The sequence below is a fragment of the Myotis myotis genome, unplaced genomic scaffold, assembly GCF_014108235.1.
Source record: "Myotis myotis isolate mMyoMyo1 unplaced genomic scaffold, mMyoMyo1.p scaffold_m19_p_16, whole genome shotgun sequence".
Classification (NCBI taxonomy): domain Eukaryota; kingdom Metazoa; phylum Chordata; class Mammalia; order Chiroptera; family Vespertilionidae; genus Myotis; species Myotis myotis.
This window is the reverse complement of record NW_023416320.1, coordinates 13,927,781-13,952,473: the sequence shown is the minus strand read 5'-3', so window position 1 is coordinate 13,952,473 and position 24,693 is coordinate 13,927,781. Positions and strand designations below refer to the sequence as shown.

General features: G+C 36.6%; 1 protein-coding gene across 36 annotated transcripts in view; it reads right to left on the bottom strand.

Annotated features, from left to right (window-relative positions):
- Window positions 1-24,693, bottom strand: part of RIMS2 (regulating synaptic membrane exocytosis 2) — a 342,905-nt gene that overhangs the window by 64,169 nt on the left and 254,043 nt on the right. For 18 of the 36 annotated variants that reach the window (XM_036338001.1, XM_036338008.1, XM_036338005.1 and 15 more), the window contains one exon: window positions 20,725-20,897. The exons of the other annotated variants lie outside the window; for them this stretch is intronic. In XM_036338001.1, the coding sequence (XP_036193894.1) occupies window positions 20,725-20,897 (173 nt within the window). The remainder of the gene's footprint in view (window positions 1-20,724; window positions 20,898-24,693) is intronic. 36 annotated transcript variants of the gene reach the window in all.

Below are 24,693 nucleotides of genomic sequence, written 5' to 3'. Positions count from 1 at the left end.
AGAAGGATATAAGCGTTTCTGCAGTGTGCCCAAGGAGTCACTGCTAGTAAGGCCTGTATGATTCAAAAACGCATGCTCTTAGCCACCACACTTGACCAGGACTGAAAAGAGATTATATATATATATTTTATATATATATATATTTTATATATATATATATATATATATATATATATATATATATATATATATAATCTTTTTAAAATTGATCTCAGAGAGGGAGGGAGAGAAACATCAATGATAAGACTCACTGATTGGCTGCCTCCTGCACACCCGCTACTGAGGATCAAGCCCGCAACCCAGGCATGTGCCCTTGACCAGAATCAAACCTGGGACCCTTCCGTCTGCAGGCTGACACTCTATCCACTGAGCCAAACCGGCTAGGGCATATCTGGAGGGCTTATTAAAACAGAGTTCCCTGTCCCATTCCCAGAGTTTTGATTCAGTGGGTCTGCATTTGTCACAAGTTTGCAGGTGATGCTGATGCTGCAGACCCAGCAGCTAGTTTCTGAGACTCACTGGCCGGCCTTATGAGCAGTACAACTTTCCCATGGGAAAAGACGGTAAGCCTTCATTGGCTGTTCAGAATCACCTACATTTTTGGTATTTTCACTAGCGTAGACAACTGCCGCCAGGTGGCATCAAAATGCATCTGGTATCTGGGCAGCGGGACTCTGGTAGCAAGACTGCACGCCAGAGGGCAGCTTCACCCAGGTCATTTCATGAACCTAACGATACGGCAACATCACAATCGACATCGTGAGTGTCTGGATACCAATTACAATGTGTTCCCAAGGTTTTATTATGTCTCCACTATAAAAACTCTATTGCAATCATCTGCTCTCTTCTCATAGAGCTGGCATAGTCCAGTTTGTCAGTGACTTCAGCAGCCTAGTACCTGATACTCGGCATTAAGTGGCTTTAAGGAAAGAATCACTGAGTAAGTGAATTAAAGAAGTTCATTATATGAATGAATACACCGAGTAATGTAGAGATGGTTAAATACTAATTTAATTTTAAGCTGCATCTAGTATGTTTCAAAATCATTTTGGTACTCAATAAATAAACTTCCTAATAACTGTTTTAGAAATACATAGATATGAACCAATTAACAAGTACTACTTGTACATCTACTATGTTTAAGACACGCTATGCTAATCTATACTAAAAAAAGGGTAATATGCTAATTAGACCGACATCTTCCAGACGACCTTCCAGATGTCCTTCCTGACAAAGCCAGGCCTGGGCAAAGCTGCCCATGGTCCCAGGTCCCAGGTGCCTGCGGCCGGCTGGAGGAGGGAAGCCTGAGTTCCAGGTGCGGGGGTCGAAGCAGAGGTGGTTAGGAGCAATCAGGCCAGCAAGGGAGCAGTTAGGGGTGATCAGGCAGGCAGGCAGAGGTGGTTGGGGGTGATCAGGCAGGCAGAGGTGGTTGGGGGTGATTAGGCAAGCAGAGGTGGTTAGGAGCGATCAGGCAGGCAGGGGTGGTTGGGGGTGATCAGGCAGGCAAAGGTGGTTGGGGGTGATCAGGCAGGCAGAGATGGTTAGGGGAGATCAGGCAGGCAGGCAGAGGGGTAAGGGGCTATCAGGCAGGCAGGTGAATGGTTAGGAGACAGCTCTCCCAGATTGCGAGAGGGATGTCCCAGATTGGAGAGGGTGCAGGCCAGGCTGAGGTACTTGAATTTCGTGCACTTGGCCTCTTGTTAAAAATGTAAGACACGATGTTTGTTCTAAAACCACTTCCACGTCTAACCCAGTTTGCTAAGTAAAGTGTAAAGACAAAATAGAATCCAAGGCAGAACACAGATGTCAATTAATCTAAACACTTCAAATAATAGTGATTTCAGATAATACGTTAAGAAATGCCACTAATATCCCCGGTGCATTTGCACATTTCACAGCAGTCCTCCGTCCCATACAGGCCGTGTGGTTGCCGGGTGCTGCACTCGATTTGCTCCTACGCAGATGCAGAAAGCACCGCACTAATGTGGAGCAGCTTCCTTCTTCCATTTAAGCTAATTCTTCCATCTTCCAGGAACCACACATTATATTTAGGTTACACCTCCCACCATAAGCAGACGGTCAAAGCGGACAGTGAGATGTCAACAAATGTTTTTACTGATTTCTGTTATAAAATCTTATTCTGAAGCCTCAGTTCTGTCCCTCCATAAAAACAATCTAGTCTAGAATGTATTGCTTTGCTGTTCAGTTGTTTGTGTTATTGTGGTTAGCATACACTTAAGAAGGATTTGGGGGGAAAGGTATTTTTCTCTCAGCACAAAAATGATTATATATCAATGTTTATTTTTACACTGGCTATTTTTAAAATTTGAGAAAAATAAAATGTTACTTTTGGTACAGTTGTTGATGTAATTGTACAGGTCCACTTTGGTTGATAATAGATAATCAACTTTGGAATTTTTTCATGTGTTTATGTATAAAAACTTTATTTGGAAATCATCTCATTGTACTATCTGATTACTATTCCCTCATTTTCTTGTAAAATTTAAAATACTTTTTGACCACAGAAGATTTAAAAAAATTAGCCATTTTGCATTTTAAGCTTTAAAAATAAGTTTAAATAACTCTATCCTTGGGCCTATATATTAAAATTGGTTTAAAAAAATGCAAGTTAAGCCCTAGCTGGTTTGGTTCAGTAGACAGAGCGTCGGCCGGTAGACTGAAGGGTCCCAGGTTCGATTCCCAGTCAGGGCACATGCCCAGGTTTCAGGCTCAATCCCCAGTGTGGGGCGTGCAGGAGGCAGCCGATCCATAATTCTCTCTCATCATGGATGTTTCTATCTCTCTTTCCCTCTCCTTTCCTCTCTGAAATCAATAAAAATATATTAAAAAATAAAAATAAATAAAATAAAAAATGCAACTTAATAATCACTTGCAACTTTTTTGTATGTATTCCACCAATGGTTTACATTTGGTCATATCCTATTCTTACATGGAATGTATTGAGAAATAACAGAATGATCTACTTTGTACATTAAATATGTGATTTTAAAAAAATCATCTACTGTTATAGCTCAGCCTACTGTCCTCCCTTGATTCATATAATAAAAATTTAGTGTAAATAGTGCCTGACATACTCATCAATTCTTCAGAACTATTTACAACTAGCATAAAATTTCACTCTTTGAGGTTTTGTTTTTTAAATGGGAGAAAGATTGCTTAAGTAGAATGACCTGGGTCATTCCATACTAAAATGAAGGACATTGGTATTTTTTCGGTGAACCAGACTTTTCAAAAGTATTGCCTATAGCTAGAATAAAAGCTTATTTTAGTTGTTAAACTATCATAAGATCCCTTCATTTCCTATGATTCTATATTAACTAAAATAAAAACATATACAGGTTGAATGAAACTTGGCATTATAAAATAAACATATTTTTTAAAGTAATTAAATATCTTCTTTCACATGGCAAAAATCTAGACACTCCCATATTGAAATTCAATATTTTCTTTGCTTGAAAATGTTACTCCATTGCACAATAATTTATCAGACATTTTTGGAAGATTACCATTATAGAAAAATAACATGGCAATAATGCAATGACCTTAGCAAACTAAAAATTAAGATACCAAGATATAGTGTCATTTGGTAAACGAACCATTCTTTCCTTTATTAGTACAAGAAACTTTATCTAGATTCACGCTTCTTGGGATTCTGAAAGAAAGAGAATAATTTGTTGATTGCCAAGTACTCTACTCGGAAAGTAAGTACGATAATAGGAAATGTAAGTGGCTGCCCTGGATACAGTTTGCAATAATCTCAGGTGGTATAATGAATGCCTTGTTGTTATTAAATAGTTTTAAAAATGGAAGTTAAACATGAAGTTAATATTGATTTCAATAACAATAACATGGATTGTTCTTATTTCCTTTCAATGGACTATAAGGATGTATCGACATAGAAATATGCATATTCACTTGACAATGACCTTCATGCCAAGTCCCTGTCTTACTTTTAAAAATTCAAAAATTTAAAAATCTTTTATTCTTCATCTGCTTAAAATTCATAACACTTTCAACTTCCCAGCTTGTCTTTCGACAGTCATAGTTACCAAACGGAGAAACACTGACGTTTTCTACCTCTTCCTTCCCCTGCACTTCAGCTGCTTGTGTAAGATCACCCCTCCATCTAGGACGCCACGGGCCCTAGAACTTAGTGTTCTGGTAGGAAACCCCGACTCCGGCAAACACAATCTCACCTCCATTATCAGCTTTGAGACTATCAGGACTAACCTCATTTTCTATTCCCTTTATCCCTGCTAGTTTCAGCCACCACACGAAACTCAGGATTCTTAAATCTCCACTTGCTTCCTGGATTCAAATCCTCATTCTGCTCTTCGGGCAGTAGAGCCCTATTTCCATTTCCTTTGACTCTGACACACACTATTGCCTTTTCTACTTGCATCATTCCACACCCAATATATTTTACTATCAGTCTTCTCCATCAATTTTTAAGTTCCGTCTTTGCAGGAACTTTGTTAGTTCGATCCTGCATCCCAAGCATACAGAATAGGGTCTTGCCCATAATAAGCACTCATTAAATATCTATTGAATGAATAAAGTAATTCAATAAATCATCAAACCCTATTGAATCTTGGATTTTCCCCCTTTTTGTTCCTTTTTGTTCCCTCTCTAGTCCAGCACCTCTCATTCACTGCTGGTGGGAATGTAAACTGGTACAGCCACTATGGAAAAGAATATGGAGGCTCCTCAAAAAATTAAGAATAGAGTTACCGTATGACCCACCAGCCCCTCTTCATGGTATCTCCCCAAAAATTTGAAAGCATTTATTCGCAAAGATATATGTACCCCTATGTTCACTGCAGCATTATTCACAGTGGCCAAGACATGGAAACAACTGAAGTGTCCTTTGATATATGATTGGATAAAGATGTGAAAATATATATATTATAACATACTGCTCAGCCATAAAAAAGGATGAAATACTGCCACTTGCAACAACATGGATGAATCTTGAGAATACCATGCAAAGTGAAATGTCAGACAGAAAAAGTCAAGAACCATATGATTTCTCTCATATGTGGGATATAAAACTGAAAGCAACAAATAAGAAAAACAAACAAAACCTCACAGACACAGACAACAGTATGGTGGTTACCAGAGGGAAGGGGGGGGAGGGGCAGTACAGGCTAAAGTGGATCCAATATGTGGTGACGGAAGAAGATGTGACTTTGGGTGGTGGGCACACAGTGCAATATACAGATGATGTGTACAGAATTGTACACCTGAAACCTAGACAGTAATTTTATTAACCAATGTCAACTCAATAAAGTTAAATAACATTGTCAAAACATAAAGCCAAACTAAAATAACTAAATTTTCAGATTATCTGGGGTCCTTAGTAACTCTCTGAGATGATGTCGCATGTGCGGGAATGGTGGAATCGGGAAGGTGAATTTGTGCCTCAGAACTTAGCTGTTATCTCTCTCCCAAGACTCCTCCCTTTACACTTACTTCCTTACATGAGGAAACTGTGGAGTCACCGCTTACTTAATATGTGTCACTAAATAACATTTAAAATATCTAATTATAAAATATTCCATTATTAAGTATGTCTTTTATATTGGCAGTTTAGTTTAGTTGTTGTATTATAATCATTTAGCTGTCCATGTTCTCCATTCGCTTTGACCTCCTCAGGGTAAACACTGTTTTTCATCCATCTCAGTATCTCTTAATATCAATTATATAATTGCTTAATATCATTATATACTGTGTGGTATAAAATGAACCAAAATAGAGAACATGAATATCCTTTAACTTTTTTAGTTAAGTATTTGTTTAATCTAAGGAAACACAGAATAAGAATGGGACAGTGTGGCTAGGGGACTGTCAAGGGCGGGGGGAAAAAAAGGACACATATGTAATACCCTTTGTAATACTTTAAGCAATTAAAAAAAAGTAAATTAAAAAAAAACAAAAAACAACAACAACAACAACAAAAGAATGGGACAGTGTGGAAGTTCCCTAAAAAAATAAAAAATAGAACTATCTTATGACCTAGCAATTCGAATTCTGGGAATATATACTGAGAAATCTACAACACTAATTTGAAAAGATATATACACCTCTATGTTCACTGCAATGTTTTTACAATAGCCATGATATGAAAGCAACGCAACTGCCCACCAATAGACACGTGGATTAAAAAAAGCTGTGGTACATATATACAATGGAATACTACTTGACCATAAAAAAGAATGTAATTCCCATTTGTGACCAAATGGATGTATAGACAGTATTATACTAAGTGAAATAAGTCCGACAGAGAAAGACAAATACCGTATGATTCACTTACACGTGGAATCTAAAGAACAAAATAAATAAACAAACAAAATACGAACAGATTCACAAATACCCTGAACAAACTGAGGGTTGCCAGATGGAAGTGGTGGTGGGAGGGATGGGTGAAAAAGGTGAAGGGAGTAAGAATTTACAAAATAGTTGTGGGGATATAAAAATACAGGGAATGTAGTCAGTAATATTGTAATAACTATGTATGTTGCCAGGTAGTTAGTACAATTATCAGGGGGATCACCTTGTAATTTATATAACTGGCTAACCTCTATGCCAGTGGCTCTCAACCTGTGGGTCGTGACCCCTTTAGGGGTCGAATGACCCTTTCATAGGGGTCGTCTAAGACCATCAGAAAACACATATATAATTACATATTGTTTTTGTAAATCACTATGCTTTAATTATGTTCAATTTGTAACAAAGGGTTGCAGCATTAGGAAGGTTGAGAACCACTGCTCTATGCTGTACATGTGAAACAAATATAAAAGAAAAAAAATGAATGAGTTATTGTTCTTTATTGGCATATAGAGAAATGACTAGCGTGTCTTCACTCTCATGAAGATCAGTCGAGAAACACATCTCAAAATTACCCAAATGGAGAAATAAAACACAGATGAAAAGTCCCTAGATTGTTTTTCAAGAAATTGTCAGTAACTAACTTGAGGAATTAAATGATAATTATAAATATACTTTATATTATTGAGTTAACAGCAAAAATATTAAGCAATCATTTTTTAAAGTTATAAATTATGATCTAGCTCAGATTTTTTGGAGTTTAGATGAAAAGTTCAATGTGGCTTAAATGTTAAAATTATGTAATGACCTAAATATGAACTTTATAGGTGAAAGAGACTTAAAGATAAGTTGGTTTGTTTTCTATATGATTGAGAAACTAAAGAAATAAAAACTTGCCCCAGGTCTTACAGAGTGCTCACATCCAAATGGAATTAGAAACTATCCAATTGAGTGCTATTTATACTAGGACATGTGGAAATATATTAGAAAATTATTGGATATTAATTCTGCTCATCACAAAAGTGCTCTATATTTGTCTAAAAATACAAGAGCTTTACTCTGCTGGAGAAAAATTATCGAGCTTTGAAATAATGTTATTAAACATGACAGAAAATCTCAAACAAAATTTCTATCCATACATTTACTATCCATACATGCATTTTCTCTGCTGTTCAAGCAACAGATGTGTCACTATACATATATATTAATATATATATTTATATTGATATATATATATATATATATAATTGATTTCTGAGAGGAAGGGAGAGGGAGAGAGATAGAAACATCAGTGATGAGAGAGAATTGTTCATCAGCTGCCTCCTGCACACATCCTACTGGGGATTGAGCCCACAACCTGGGCATGTGTCCTGACTGGGAACTGAACCATGACCTTCTGGTTCATAGGTCAGTGCTCAACTACTGATCCACACTGGGCGGGCAAAGGTTGTATCACGTTTGCGGGCTCTAGGACACTGTGATTTTCCAGTCACCATGGGTTTTATTTTGAGCGAGACTGTAGTAATGTGACAGGCAGAACGGCTGAACTGCCCTTATCCAGCTTGGCCTGGGAGCACTCGCTCGTAGGCACCGGTCAGGAAGAATTAGGTCATACACGGCCAGAACAAATGTGCTATCACACAAACGTGCTATCTGTGTTGTGAGTTTTACTTCAGAGAGAACACTGAGAAGTCAAATTCAGAAATAAACAAACGTGAATAACATACCTTAATCTTTTTAAACTTAAAAATAATATTTTTACTAACATTTGGACAATTTTACTCTAACAAATAAGTGACTATTAGGACATTTTTGAAATTATTTGCAAATTTTATTCTTCAAATTTATGGGCAAAATGTACTTTGCCAAACATTTTTCTTTAACTGAACTGCTATATATGTAGATTAAAATAAATGTGGATTTACAGCATACCTGTACACTAACCATGGTTAGAAAAAGACTTTTTAATGGTTAGAAGCTATAAGAAATCATGAATTTTCTTCTGAGAATATTTTCCTACCTTGTACAGTGCCAAAAGAGTCACTTGATTCTTATGGTTTCAATTTATTTCAAAGGCTTTCTACAGAGAAATAGGAGGAACACTGGACTTTGGTGTCAAAAGGTATGATTTCCATCACTACTGACACTTAAGTTATTTAATACTAGAAGCCCGTTGCACAAAGATTCGCGCAACAGGCCTTCCTTCCCCTGGCTGCTGGCTCCGGTTTTCCTTCGGCACCCGGGGCCCAGGCCTTTGGTCCGGCCGCAGCAGAGAAGCCAAGCCTCTTCAGTCTTCAGTCTTCACTCCGCCTGGAGCCTTCAGTCTTCGCTCCATGCCTGTGTATGCAAATTAACCGCCATCTTTGTTGGGTTAATTTGCATAGTTGCTCTGATTAGCTGGTGGGCATAGCGCAGTGACACCAATTTGCATGTTTCTCTTTTATTAGTGTAGATTGGGAAATTTAGATAACTTCTTATAACTTCAATTTTCCATACACCTGCACTTCAATAAATAGTTTTAAATGATATAATTGATTCATTAAAATCTTGTACTAAGGGGAAGTATTATTAGTGAATCAACATGCTGTAAGTACTTTTTACACTTTCACTCTATATTGTAATCTATTTCCCTTCTAGACTTTAATTCTTTGAGGGAAGAGACTAGGTCTTGTTAAGCACAATTTCTCCTGTTTAGCATAGGATCATGCATCAAGATTACACTAAAAAATTTTGCTGAATACATAAAGGGAATTTAAGGTATAAAATAATTTTAATTCCAAAATCATTAAAAGTCAACTACATCAAACTATGATATAAACCTTATCTCTATCATATTACTTTGTGAAATTATAATATTTTTAATATTTTGGAAATAATTTGTCTTAGACAAAATGTAAGATAAACCCTAATCTGAATTGTCTTCTGGCAAATTTTTAAAGTTTTTATGAAATATGCAGTTTAAAAAAGCTAAACAGAAAGTAAGAATTTTATAAACTTATTTTTCTTTTCTATTCCTTTTATTTCTTTATCAATCTCCACTATTTATCAAATCCTTATCATGTGCCAGGAACGATGTTAAGAGCTTTAAAGATATAATCTCATTGATTTTTCATGACAACGCTGTAAAAAGGTTACTTTATCATCCCCAATATATAGGTGGGAAAGGGCAGTTTTTATTGTTAGGAACTGGCAGCACCAGGATTCAATCCAGTTCTGTCTGAATCCAGAGCTAACTTCTAGCTATTATGCTATATTATCTCTCATGCAAATTTTGGAGAACTTAGGCATTATTCTGTATAATGCTAAACATAAATTTGGATGCTGATAAGTGATATTATGCTTACTATGAGTTAGTGTAACATGGCACCATGTTCTTATTCACAGCTTTGCAAAGCAAGCCAGCTAGACAGTTCTCTACACATGATTGGTGAGCCATGAAAGGTAGCAATTCATTCTCCATAATAAACATAAAAAAGCTGGTCCTGATTATATGCAGTAGTCATCATCTACGCAAAATATCTTGAAAGGAAGTTTCAGAAGACTGACTTACAAATTTTCCATATCCAAATGATGATCATTATTTTATATGTAAATATGCTGTATGAAGTCTCACAATAGTGAGAGAAATCCTAGAAGGAAAGATAACAATTTATTCTAATATAAGGCGAGAGGAGAAGATTTGACTTTGGGTGTTGGGCACACAGTGCATACAGATCTTGTAACATAAAAACCCACACCTGAAGCCTATATTCGTGTTGATCAATGTCAGTATGGCGGTTCCTCAACACACCCTGATCAATTTAATAAATAAATATTTTAAAAAAGAAAAAAGGAGATTGAAAAATACACAATTAAATGGAAAGATATTCCATATTCATGGATTGGAAGAATCAATAGTTAAAATGGCTGTATTACCCAAATCAACATACATATTTAATGCAATCCCTATCAAAATACCAATGTCATTATTTAAAAAGAAATAGAACAAAAAATCACCAGACTTCTATGGAACCAAAAAAGACCCCAAATAGCCAAAGCAATCCTGAGAAAAAAGAATGAAGTCAGATGTATTACACTATCTGACTTCCAAGTTATACTACAGAGCTATGATAACCAAAACAGCATGGTATTGGCAGAAAAACAGATGCACAGACCAATGGAACAGAATTGAGAGCCCAGAAATAAAACCACAGGTATATGAGCAAATAATTTTGACAAAGGAGCCAAAAACATATAATAAAGAAAAGAAACCCTCGCCAATAAATGGTACTGGGAGAGTTGAAAACCACATATAAAAGAATGATACTAGGTTACAGTTTGTTCCCTTCTATAAAAATTAAATCGAAATGGATCAAAGACCTAAATATAAGATCTGCAACAATAAAGCACATAGAAGAAAATAAAGGTACTAAACTTATGAACCTTGGTTGTAGAGAAAAATTTATAAATTTGACCCCAAAAGCAAGGGAAGTAAAGGCAAAAATAAATGAATGGAATTATATTAAATTTAAAAAGCTTCTGCACAGCAAAGGAAACCACTAACAAAACAAAAAGGCAACCAATGGAATGGGAAATGATATTTGCAAACAATAGCTCCAATAAGGGGTTAATACCCAAAATATATAAGGAACTCATACATCTCAACACCAAACAAACAATCCAATTTAAAAATGGCAAAGGACCTGAACAGACACCTCTCCTAAGAAGACAAACAGCCATCAGATATATGAAAAGATGTTCAACTTCAGTAGCTATGAGGAAAATGCAAATCAAAAGTACAATGAGATACCACTTCACACTTGTTAAAATGGCTATTCTCAACAAGATAGGTAATAACAAGTGGAGAGGTTGTGGAGAAAAAGGAGCCCTCCTGCACTGCTGGTGGGACTGTAAACTTGTACAACCACTATGGGACATAGTATGGCGGTTCCTCAACACACTAAGAAGAGAGTTACCATGTGACCCAGCAACCCCTCTTTGGGGTATCCACCTGAAAAACTCAAAAACAAAGATATATGTACCCCTATGTTCACTGCAGCGTTATTCACGGTGGCCAAGACATGAAGAAAACCAAAGTGTTTGATAGAGGATTGGATAAAGAAGATGTGGTACATACACACTATGGAATACTACTCAGTCATAAGGAAAGATGGAATACTACCATTTGCAACAACATAGATGAACCTTGAGAATATTATGCTGAGTGAGAGAAGTCAGTCAGAAAAAGCTAAGAACCATATGGTTTCATTCATGTGTGGGCTATAAAACTAAATAAATGCTAATTGACCTTTTAAATCTATATAATCATAAATTGCTATTTTCTCCATAACAAAAGTGATTCATCAGTAATAATGAACCTATATGGGCATCTCTAAATTAGACTTTCTTTGTGATAATAGGATAGCATAATGAGTCACCATAAAAACACAAGCTAACAGAAATTGCTAATAATGACTACATTACAAGGTCAATTACATTGTATAAATATTTAAAAATTTATGTAAGATGTGGTTTTGAAGTAAAAATAGTATGCATTTGCTGAAAGGACCACCCTGAAAATGTGGTGACAGCAATAGCAAAGTAAAAGCTCTATTGCAAAGCTACACCCTTACTATACTCATCATTCCTACCCCTTTTACTTCAATAAAACACTCAATCTGCATCTTGTCTTCACGAAAACCTGGTGCATCCCTGAACACACTGCTTCCCCCTGAAGTCCTTTCTAGTGATAAATACTTACTCTTTTTCATAGGTTGCAATATTTCTGGTTACTGGCTACTTTTTATTGAATATTGTTCTTCTACTTTTATTGAAAAGTTTAAATGTCTTTACAACTTCTGACTTCTGACTATGTCAATATATACCTCTCCTTTTTCCCCCCTGTCATCTGATGACCTCATAGTCACTGACTGATTCACTGAAGTCCTTAGAAGTCTTTAGTCTTCTTTTCGATTCTCAATCTTACCACAAGTCTATGAGATTTAAATATTCATTAAGAAGAACTAACCAGCTGCCTAATAATTCCAAAACTTATGTATCTATGTATCTCCAGTTACCTTCAGATTTATCCTTTTTATCCCTTACTCATTCCAATGCTCCTATCTTAGAACTTGTCAACTAATAGACTAGCTCCACCACAAAAATCTTAAATTTTAATGTCACATTCTAATTAAAACCTCTTACACTTCCAGCACCCCAAACTTTTTTTGTTACTACATCATACAGTTTTCCAATTCTTGGATTTTCTCTATATTCTCCTAGTCTATCAATTCCTGTCTGCACTTTTCTTCCTTCTTATCTAGAATTGACATCTGCATAAGTATCCTCAATTTCTTTCCACTGCTATTTTTCTAACAACCTCCATATTTATCAGAACTCCCACTCCCCAACTGAATTCTCAGTTTCTCCACTTGGGTTGGCTCAGAGCTGCTAGAAATGATCACACTGCTTTTACACATTAGTGTATCTTGAAATTGTTGGTCTCCAAACTTCAGATGGATCTGCAGGACTATTCATCAGCCCTTTAATTTGCCCTTGGTCAGTACTTTTCCTGTTTCCTTCAGTGATTGTTACAAACGTTCAAAACAAAACTCTAATTCAACTTCCAAATTGCTATATTCTTGTCTCTCTTGGGTTTGAGAAAATTAAGAACATCAGGCAGTAATAGCCTACCTTCCAATTCCCTGTTAGTAACTGATCTATTTTTATATCTGCCTTTCCTCTGATTTGAGCCAGCCCATCCATCTACGCTTCTGACTCTAGCTCATCCTCAGTCTTCAGGTTCTTACTGGAATAGCTATGCCTTCACATACTCAATCTTCAACTGTTCCTTCTCTTCAGACCACATACATGATCCAATCTCAAATCTCTCACTTTCAGTGATCTCATAAAAAATTGTGAAGTCACATGCACAGTTTACCACACAGAAGATAATATGATGGAGAAACAACATTTAATCCAATAATTTTCCTAAATTTTTACGAGAATAGCTTGCTTAATTATAAATTGAGAACAAATAATACATAGAGAATTCACAATTTAGGCCAACTAATATATTCATGTGCAAAGGATAAATTTTTGACTGTAAAAAAATTATTATGTTTTCATGAGAAAAAGGCATGTGTTTTATTCATCTTTAGCATCATGGTGATGTTAAAATGTATGCAAACATTTTTCAAAAAGAGAGATAAATAAATATTCTAGAAAAAGGTAGTTCCTAAGGAGTATTGGAGTAGAAGAAAATATGCTTGACAAACTAAACCATAAACAAAGTATAATTTGCATTTTATAACACTATTCTCATATTTATTGGGGAAACAACACAGATTATAAGTCCCCCCCCTTTTTTTACAGAGACTTTCTTTTGAGCAATCTAAAAAATATAATTCACATACCACAAAATTCACTCTTCAAATAATAAAATGGCAATAAAAACCTACCTATTAATAATCACTTTAAATGTAAATTGATTAAATTCTGCAATCAAAAAGTAGCTGAATGAATAAGAAAACAAGATATATATATATATGTATGTATGTGTATATATATATATATATATATATATACTGTCTTCAAAAGACCTACTTCAGCTCAAAGGACAAACACATCCTGAAATTAAGGGGATGAAAGAAGATATTTTATGCAAATGGGAATGAAAAAGCTGTGGTGGCAATACTGTAGCAGACAAAACAGACTTTAAAACAAAGGCTATAATAAGAGACAAAGAAGAACATTACATAATGATGAAGGGATCAATTCAAAAAGAGAATATAACCCTTGTAAACATTTATGCACCCAACATAGGAGCATCTAAATATATAAAGAAAATATTAATAAAGAGTAACGGAGAGATTGACAGTAATACAGTCATAATAGGAAACTTTAACACCCCATTGACATCAATGGATAGATCTTCTAGACAAAAAGCCATCAAGGAAACAGCAACCTTTAATGATACATTAAACCAGATGAATTTAATTGATATTTTCAGAGTTTCACCCCAAAGCAGCAGAATAAACATTTTTTCAAGTGCATATGGAACTTTTTCCAGGATAGAAAACAAATTAGGATACAAAATACGTCTCAAAAAATTTAAGAAGACTAAAATCATATTAAGCATCTTCTCTAATCATAATGGTATTAAACTAGAAATCAATTACAAGAAAAAAATGAAAAACACATGGAGGCTAAATAAAATGTTGCTAAATAATGGGTGGGTTAACAATGAAATCAACAACAAAAACCACAAAAAATACCTTGAGACAAATAAAAATGAAAAAAAAAAATTACCCCAAATATATGGGACACAGCAAATGCAGTCCTAAGAGGGAAATTCATAGCAATTCAGGCCTACCATAAAAAAAATCTCAAATAAGCCATCTAACCTTACACTTAAAGGAACTACAAAAAGGCCAATTCCAAAATGAGTGGAAGAAAGGAAATAATTAAGATCAAAGAGGGAAAAAAGAGACTAAAAATACACAAAAGATCAATGATACTAAGAGCTGGTTCTTTGAGAAAACATAAACAAGATTGATAAACCTTCAACCAGACTCATCAAGAAAAAGAGCAGAGCAGTGCTGATAACACCAGTCTCCCCAGGCACCTTCACCATCACTAGGTGCCCTAAAGAAGTAATGACCATTCAAAAAATGAAACAAAAAGCAGACATGACCTTACCAACACCAAAGAAACATCCAAGCAATAAAGTGGAAGACTAGTAACCAAGATGCGGACATTGGAATGTTTACAATTATTCTTTACGAAACAAGTACAAAACGAGAATGTCAGCCAATATTTCCAGCAATTTTTCTCAAATGTCTGCACAGAAGACAGGAGAGCAACCTCCCCAGTTTCAGCAACCATTAGGTTTATATTTTTTTTCCTGGTTTTTACTGTTTTGGTAATATGAATTGAAAGAAGATATTAATACGACATGGGGAGAACCCCAACCAAAGAAATCTGAAATATAAAGTAAATGCTTTTTTTTCCCCTTTTCTAGTTCATTTTGGATGCTGGTGCTAAACTTCCAAGTGTCGTGATTTAAAAAGAAATTTTATGCTCTTATTTATTTCTAGATGAGGGGAGGATAACATTTTTGCTTTCTTATGTGACTCTCTGAAAATGTGCTGCATGAAGTTCCTCAAAAATAAAATATTTACTTTTGGGCGGGGGTGGGGGGTGTGTGGGGGGAGGGTGAGGGGGAAGACAGGGAGGACCCAAATAAATAAAATCAGAAATGAAAAAAAGGATAAGTAACTACTGACACCACAGAAAATACTATACAAAACAATTATATGGCAACAAATTGGGCAATCTGAAAGAGATGGGTAACTTCCACGACGGAATCAAGAAGAAAGAGAAAATCTGAACAGACCAATTACAATCAACAAAATTGAAGCAGAAATGCCTTAGAACTAAAAATTTATAGAGAATAAGTTTCTTAAATTTTTTTCTTTTGTTTTATGTCTGGAAAAATGAATAAGAATCTAGTTTAATGACAAATCTACCAGCATTGTTGGTTTTGACAATGCTACACTTCAGTATTTGGTTTTGTATCTTTCATTGCAAATTTAAGATCTTTTGTCAAGTGTCTTTGTGAGTTTGCTTAGGTATCGTGATCCATTTTTTGGATATGGAGCTACCCTTACACAGCCATCCACCAAGGCTAAGAAACTGCTTCAGTCTCAGGCTTAAAAGTATGATGATATTTTATTTCCATTTCCAATTTTAAGTACTGTGCCTGAAGGAATTTTCTAAATAGACATTGGTTTAATGAATAATTGTTCCCTATGTCTTACCTTTTTTGTAGCCAGCTTTACCACATATATTTGGTATATAATTAGCAAATGTAAACAGATATAAAATTTAAAATACAGATGTACACAGAGAAAAATATTTTAAATGGCAAATGTAATTTCATATTTTCTAGAGTTCACCATATCATCATTAATGACTTAGAGGCATTTTACTAGACCTATTCAATTTATATGTGTATAAATTACAAATAGCTAAATATGAATATATTATCTACTTAGAAAAAATGTTAGATTCAAGTATTTAATGAACTTTCCTAAATCTATTTTCTGCTACTCATTTTCTACGTGTACATTCAGATGACATATGTTAATTTAACTTAGTGTAACACACAAACATGTGTAGCATGCAATGAGACCTGCATACTGCAATGAAAACAGCAACTATAATCAATTTTGTTCACTGCAGTCACTATGTCAACTTTCAGTAGTAACAGTACTATAAATACTTTAACACTAAAGTCAGAAAAAAAAAATTTGTTTATAAAAACATGGATTACAAGTAAAAGGCATGAAACATCAATGGTGTATTATAGGATACTAGAGGCCCGGTGCACAAAAATTTGTGCACTTGGGGGGGATCCCTCAACCTAGCCTATGCCCTTTTGCAGTCTGGGACCCCTCGGAGGATGTCTACCTGCTGGCTTAGGCCTGCTCCCTGGGGGATCGGGCCCAAGTTGGCAGTCAGACATCCCTCTGGCAGCCCGGCAGCCCTCGCGGGATGTCCACTTACCAGCGGGGAGCAGATCTAAGCTGCAGTCGGACATCCTTAGTGCTGCTGAGGAGGCGGGAGAGGCTCCTACCACAACCGCTGTACCAGCAGCTGTTAGCCTGGCTTGTGGCTGAGCAGAGCTCCCCCTGTGGGAGTGCAATGACCACCAAGGGACAGTTCCTGCATTGAGCATCTGCCCCCTGGTGGTCAGTGTGTGTCATAGTGACCAGTCATTCCCAGTCGTTCTGCTGTTAGGGTCAATTTGCATATTACCCTTTTATTATATGGGATAGAGGCCTGCTGCATGGGTGGAGGCCAGCTGGTTTGCCCTGAAGGGTGTCCCGGATCAGGGTGGGAGTCCTGCTGGGGTGCTGGCCAACCTGGGTGAGGGGCTGATGGCTGTTTGCAGCTGTTCACACCCCCTTCAGGGTGGGGGTCCCCACTGGGGTGCCTGGCCAGTCTGGGTGAGGGGCTGAAGGCCATTTTCAGGCTGGCCAACCCCCTCCAGCGACAGAAGCTCCCAGCCTCTCCGTTTTTTCCTTTTTTTTTTTTTTTTAATTCTGGAATTTATTTACCTTCTATAATTGAAACTTTGTTGCTTTGAGTGGAGCTCAGAGCTGCCGCGGCAGCTTGGCTTCCTCCATCATTGGGGCAAGCAAGCCTCCTGCTTGCTCCAGCTCCGTGGCTGCCAGCTGCCATCTTGGTAAGGTTAATTTGCATATAGTCGCTCTGATTGGCTGGCTGGTAGGCGTGGCTTAAGGCGTAGTGAAGGTACGGTCAATTTGCATGTTTGTCTTTTATTAGTGTAGATGATTATATTCCAATAATGTATAAGCACATATGTTGTTGTCAGTGTGGAAACAGTGTACGATTGTTTTTATTAACTATTGAAACAAAATGACACTGGGAGCACGCAAACATATTCCCTCTCAGAGTAAAGATCGTCAGTTTTATTCTAAGAAATGAAAGCAGATTCAAGATCCTATGTTGCAATCACTAGTTAGTGACACCACCATTTTCTTATAACAATTGCAGTTGACACTCTGGCCACCTCATGGAATATGTGTTCCCTGGAGAGATAGCCTGGCCTCCTTCAGTCTCCAGAAACATCCTATAGTGACTGAAACTGAATACTGTGCCTAATGACTCGAATCGCTAGGCATGTACCACCATCTTTCCCTCTTCCCTGCAAAATAATGTGCTCTCTTGCTGAAGAACATGATGAAGAAAATAATATTAAAAATCAGGAACTTAAGGTTACAATCTTCCCTAAACCTCTGTCCAAGCCAGGTATGCCTGAAGAGGCTTTTGGCTCTAGGCAAACACCCATGGACTCGTGCGTTTTCAGTTATATAGTATATACAAAAGAAAACACAGCAGAGACTCAGATTCTGCTCTGCTTTTGGAAGAAAGAAACTCTGTTTCCAAGGGAAAATTGGAAAGCTTTTCTCTGTGAATTCATGACAAAATGATCCTATGCCCAATGAATCAGAAAAATGGCCTTTACTAATAAATTACTGTAATTATCAAAAGTTAGATAAAAAAGTTGGATTAAAAAAAAAGACAAACTGAAATTAATAGTTTAGACTCAAATCACAAAATTGCCTAATTAATATTCATTAGTAGTTTAATGTCTGTTATACAGAAACTTTCATAGAGCAGGTATAGTTAAATATACCAAGCTGAGACAAAAAGTATCATAGACAAACCACTGAATTATATACCCAAGGGGTAAGCATCTGTCCTGATGATCTTTCTCATTAATTATAAGTAAAGCACAAACTGAGATTGAGTTTAGATATATTAATTGCAAAAACTGCCTTATAATAGGGTGTTCTTATCAAGCAGATTCTACAGAATCAAATTCTGGACTGAATACCAGAATCCCCAACTCCCATAAAAGGTGCATGATTTGCGATCCTGTCTCAGATCAATGTACTTGGAGAAATCTCCTCCCCGGGCAGCAGGCTGACGGCTCTCTCGGACCTGTGCTGACCGCATCTTCACTGTAAGGACAGCTTCACGCCGAGTGCCTTGTGCCATAAAAATGAAAGCACCGTCGCTTTACGCCTTGCTGCTGGTGTTTTCCCCTGCCTTTGCCCCCTGTTCAAATTTCCTTCCCTGGTGGTGTCTCTACCTGAATGAATTTTGAGAGGGGCCTAACCAGGGTGCCTTCTAATGATCCCTGGGGCGCCTACCTTTGCTTTTTAGCTGTTCTGCTTTGCAAGCTTCCTCAAAGTTGATCCAGAACCCACCAGAAGACGAAGAGGCAAGAGAGCCAGAGACTGAACAAAGCTTACTTGTCGCTAGTTATTTTTCTACTCCTGTAAACCATTCATTTCCAGTATGTAACATTTCTTATAAAGTAGGCTAAAATTTTTCAGCCCTTTCAGAACTTCTTTTCAAAGGTTTTGACTCCACAAATCAGGAAGATTACAGTAATTCAGGCTTAACCCCCGGCCCCCTACCCCCCAAAAAAAACAACTAAAAGGAAATTTAAGTTTGATTCAGCTTGTCCTAAATAACTTGAAAACCAATGAACCAAACTCTCAGAACTAGTGGATACTATTTAAGAAATCTATTTGATCATCTTTTTACCAACATCTTAATTAGTTGTATTAGAATATAAATAGATAAAACGCAAGAAAATAAACCACCATGTAAAGGGCAAAATAGTTTTCATAGGTAGGAAAAAGGACTACATTACTAATGGGAAATGTCTACAAAAATGAGTGTATTTTACCTGTCATCATCTTGTGAGAATCGCCTCTGCAAATCCTCTTTATTCCACTGTTCTTTTTCTTTCCCTTGCTCATGTATATCTTGTGTTTTTTCCTCGTCTCCTGATTCTCTGGTTTTCTCATGATTAGACGTTTTTGTAATCTCGTTCCCTTTCACATGCTCATTAATTCTTTCTTCCTTTACCTCATGAACTATCTCTTCATGCTTATCCCCTTCTTTCCCTCCCTCTTCTACTCCCTTTGGCCTTTGAAAGCAACACAAATTGAAGGAAGGCATGCAAATAAACACAAAAAAGGAAAGAAAAAGTAAGAAAAAAAGGCATACAAAATTAAACAGAAGGAAATGAACACTATGAAAACATAAACAACAATGACATCTTTTAAATGTTGAAACTTTTTTTTCCAGTATACCAGAGAAGCGCCTATGTAAGTACCACAATCATAATTGTTCCTTAAATCTTATTTTCCTGCTACAGAGTTGCATGGAAAAAAGTTGTGGTCTCCTCATTATAGTTTTATTATATATATATATATACATAGGAGTAAAAATAATTGAGCTCAGGTGCCCATAAACTCTATGGGTATGCATATACAAACATAAATATTGCATTTATAAATTTTGAGAGGCTGAAGACTTTTTCCATGCATTTATAACAGTTTCAGGAGGATAAGGCGTATCCTACTAAAAAAGTAATATTTTTCTGAATCCCTGAAATATACTCATCTAGGGGGAAAAACCCTCCAAATACTATTTTTCACATTTCTTAGAACATTAAAATATTCAAATTTTCACAAAACCATCACTTTAACCTCAATAAATGTGTAATAGAATTACTCTTTTAAAATAGAAAACATTAAAAAACAACTAATGATATTATTTCAAGTAACCTAGTAAGAAAGGTGTTGTACGTTCTCTGAAACTTGCCTGTGCAAGAAGTTTGAAAGGCAGAGCAAAATATTATAAAAAAAAAATAATACGTACAGAAGTTCTTATTGCCAAATGGCACACATTAGCCTTTAGAACAGAGGATTTTAGGTTTATCCAAAGAAACATAAAGACCTTGTCATACACACTGAGAAACGTTTCCTGCGAAAGTCCCTTACTCACCTGATTTTCTTGCTTCCTCTGGGCCGTTCTGATTGGACGGACATGTAGCTTGTGCTGCTGAAACGAGAAGCACTACTAGTCCTGGAAACCGCAGATATATCACTTACATCACTGTCCGAAGATTTAGTGGAAATATTATCTGCCCCTCTATGAGGATCCCATCCTGATCGATACTGTTAACACAGATTGACAAATACGCAGAAGTTGTCAGTATTACCATACAGAGCAATTATTAGCTTCTCCTATTTCAGCACTTTATTATCCACAGAGGATACTGCAAAACCCCCACTCAGTTGCATATAAAACAAAAGTGAACGGCAATTATCCTAAAAGAAAAATTCAATTTGCGTGAAACCTTTGTTTTTCAGCACAGGCAATTAGAGCATTTTCACCACACCCCAATGAAGGCCGTTAAAATAGTTTCACCACAGCAATGGCCTCAGGGAAGGACATTTAGGTAAAATCTGGGAAATAAACATTTGGCTTCATATTAGGAAATAGAGTATTTTTATTTCTGAATAAAATTTGAAAAAAAAGGTATAATAAAGTTGCCACTGTGACTTATTGAAACCCATTTTCTCTTTAATCCATTATGCTTCATTGAAAACCTAGAGATAGTACAAAACCTAATGATTAAAACACTAACTTTTTCTAGAAAAGCCAAGAGAAAAGAGAAAGTTTAATGTTTGAAAGATTACTGGAATTTTGATGAATCCTAGAAATACTAGAAAAAAGTCATTATTATTTACAATAGTTCCAACTTCCTGGAATGAAATAATCAGTTATGTGGCACAGCCAGGGTGCAGGATGTTCTGGGTGTTCAAACATTCTGGTAAATGAAAAGCCATCATAAATGCTTTATGTTAATGACATTGGGATATAAAAAAAATAGTAGATGCTGGAGTCTGGACAACCTGGAGTAAGGACAACCTCTTACTAACTGGGTAAAATTGAGCAAATACTTTAACCTTTAAAACTCTGTTTAAAGTAACTAGTGCCCTGGTGCAGATTCATGCACACTGAAAGGAAATTAATTAGCAGGTGGCCAGCGGGGCAGGACTGGGTGAGATGGGCCGGACACACTCTGGAGCCAACCTCCCACGGTCCCTCCCCAGCCGGTCGCACCTGGGGCAGCGCTGCAGCGCAAAGGGTATCTGCGGAGTGAGCAGGTCTCTCCGACAGGTGGGGTCCCTTGGCCTGGCCTGCGGGGATTGGGCTGAAACTGGCTCCCTGACATCCTCTGAGGGGTCCTGGATTGCAAGAGGGTGGCACTCCGGAATCAGGCTCCCTCCTCTCTAGTTCTGGGGTGTGTCACCTGAGAACCGCAGCTGCCAAGTCACCGCAGCTCAGGGGCTCCTGCATTGAGCGTCTGATCCCTGGTGGTCAGTGCGTGTCATACCTACTGGCCGGTTGGTCGGCTGCTTAGCCTTTTATATATATAGATAGGGATAGTATCTTTTTTTTCAGGGTTGTTTTGAAAATTAGAAATACAGTCTATCCTTGAACAACACGGAAGTTAGAAGAGTTGACTCCCGAGGAACTGAAAATCATCATATAACTTTGACTCCCTCAAAACTTAACTGCTAATAGCCTACTGTTTACTGGAAGCCTTACTGATTACATAAACAGTCAATCAATACATATTTTGTATGTTAAATGTATTATATACTGTATTTTTACAATAAAGTAAGCTAGAGAAAATAGAATGTTATTAAGAAAGGAAGAAAAAATACATTTACTGTATTTGTTGAAAAAATCCGCATATAAGTGGACCTGAACAGTTCGAATCAGTGTTGTTCAGGGTCAAATGTAATACATGTCTGGTCTCTGACATAATGTAAAGAAGTTCAGCCAGTATTATTACTGTCCTGATGGCTATTACTAGGTTAAGAGCATGTCTGCTAATAGATTTTTCTTTAATTATGTGTACTTCAAACATATACTGAAATATCTGTATCTGTCACTTTTGCAATAGAGATTTTTCTAACCATAGAAAGTGTTCACAAAGCCTTAAACAATTTAAATATTGAAAAATTTTACTTTAAATGAAAATGTCCTCAGCCATAGTCAGCCATTGCCTAGAATAGCATTTCAATGGGTAGGTCAACATTAACTATCTTAGCGCACACACTCACACACACACACAAACAAACACACAGACACTGTATGTATTTGTTTCATCAAATATATTAGCAGAAAATTTGATCTCAAGTTGGGACATAAATGGAAATACTTCATTTTATTTATATATTTTTGGATATTTATTTCATTTATATGATAAATGAACGTTTTAAGAAAATTTTCAAAACTATTAAACTGGTCAATGGATACAGTTCTGTGTTTGGGGGGCTATATTGTTCTTATTCTTGTTACTGATAACAAAAAGAGAAGCCGTCTGATATAGCTTTTAAAATATTTTAGCATTGGCTAGATAAGCAGTTTTGGTATTACAATTTTTTTCTTTGCAGTAGGTTTGGTATTATATTTTTTCTTTTGCTTTTGTTCATGGGATTATAATATCATCTAAGTTCAAATGAAAAATCCTAAAGTTTAACTCTAGGAGGTGGTAAGGGTAATATTATAATCACTATGAGCAATTGCTCTGGGATGAGACTGAATCAATGGTCTGAATCCTGGCTACACAAATTATTAGGTATGTGATATTGGGATAATTATTTCCATGATTCCATTTTTCATCTGTTATAAAGTGAATAACAACCATACCCATCTCCTAGGCTTGCTGCAAGGATTAAATAAGATGATGTATGCAAAGCACTTAGAAAAATACCTGACATATAACAAGTGCTTCACACATAACAAATGATGATGATAATGATGATGCTGATGATTAGATAGTAACTTGAACACTGGCTTAGTATCAATTCTAGGAATGTCTTTATCAAAAGAGGTATTAGTTAGAAATACCCAACAATAAATATATTACTTTACGGCTGCTCTAAGCTACAATAAAAATACAACTATTTCTACATATATCCAATAGTTATGTTTCAGAAAATATTTCTATAAGGCTAATTTTAAACGTGAAACCAAACTTTCCCACTAACTCCTAGTATGTACTCAGGCCTCACCTTCCCCATCTGGCCAGGTTCATCCATATCCCACCACCTTACAGGGAATTACTCCATTCCCACCTGCACCATGAGTTCTGCCTCAGCAGGAAATATATGACGCTTCTTGGCTGACACCGCTGCTCTGTTTTTCATTTATCTCCCTGCTGCTTTATCCTGAGATCCAAAACCGCCTGGAAACTTGTGCTCTCGTGTCTCCCAACTGGCTCTTTTCTGATTTGTTCTACATCCTAACTGCTTGACTTATGAATTTGACTTGACTTATGAATTTCAGTCGTTAGGATCTGACTATGCATACTTTAGCCTTAGTCTTTTTAGGCAGTCATGACTTTTGAACCTGCTGCTATGATCCATGGGTGCATACAGGCTGGCTGGCCTCAGAGGGAAGGTAGGAGAGGGTGGGGGAAGGGAGAGAGAGCAACCAAAGGACTTGTACATATAAGCCTAACCAATGGACACAGAAACCAGGGGAATGAGGGCATGAGTGTGTGTGTGTGTGTGGGGGGGGGGGGGGGGCGGGCGGGGGTGGGGGTGGTGGAGGGATAAGGACACACATGTAATACCTTAATTAATAAAGGGGGAAAAAAAGAATTTGTGTGTTTTTTAAATACACATGGTGTACATTGCACATATCTCTGGCTAAGACCTCTCAGATAATCTACTTTGCTGAGCTAAAATTTTGGATGTGCAAAATTTAAGGAAAGATATGATTCTATATACTATAGTTTTATGCCTTTTATATAATTCGTCACACAATACCTCTTGTTATAGGTGGTGTGTGTGTATAGGTGTGTGTGTTCATGTATAATTTTCTAACTCTCTATTAGAATAAAGGTTCTTAAAGGTCAGGACAATATCTTCCTTATCTTTGTAGTTCTTT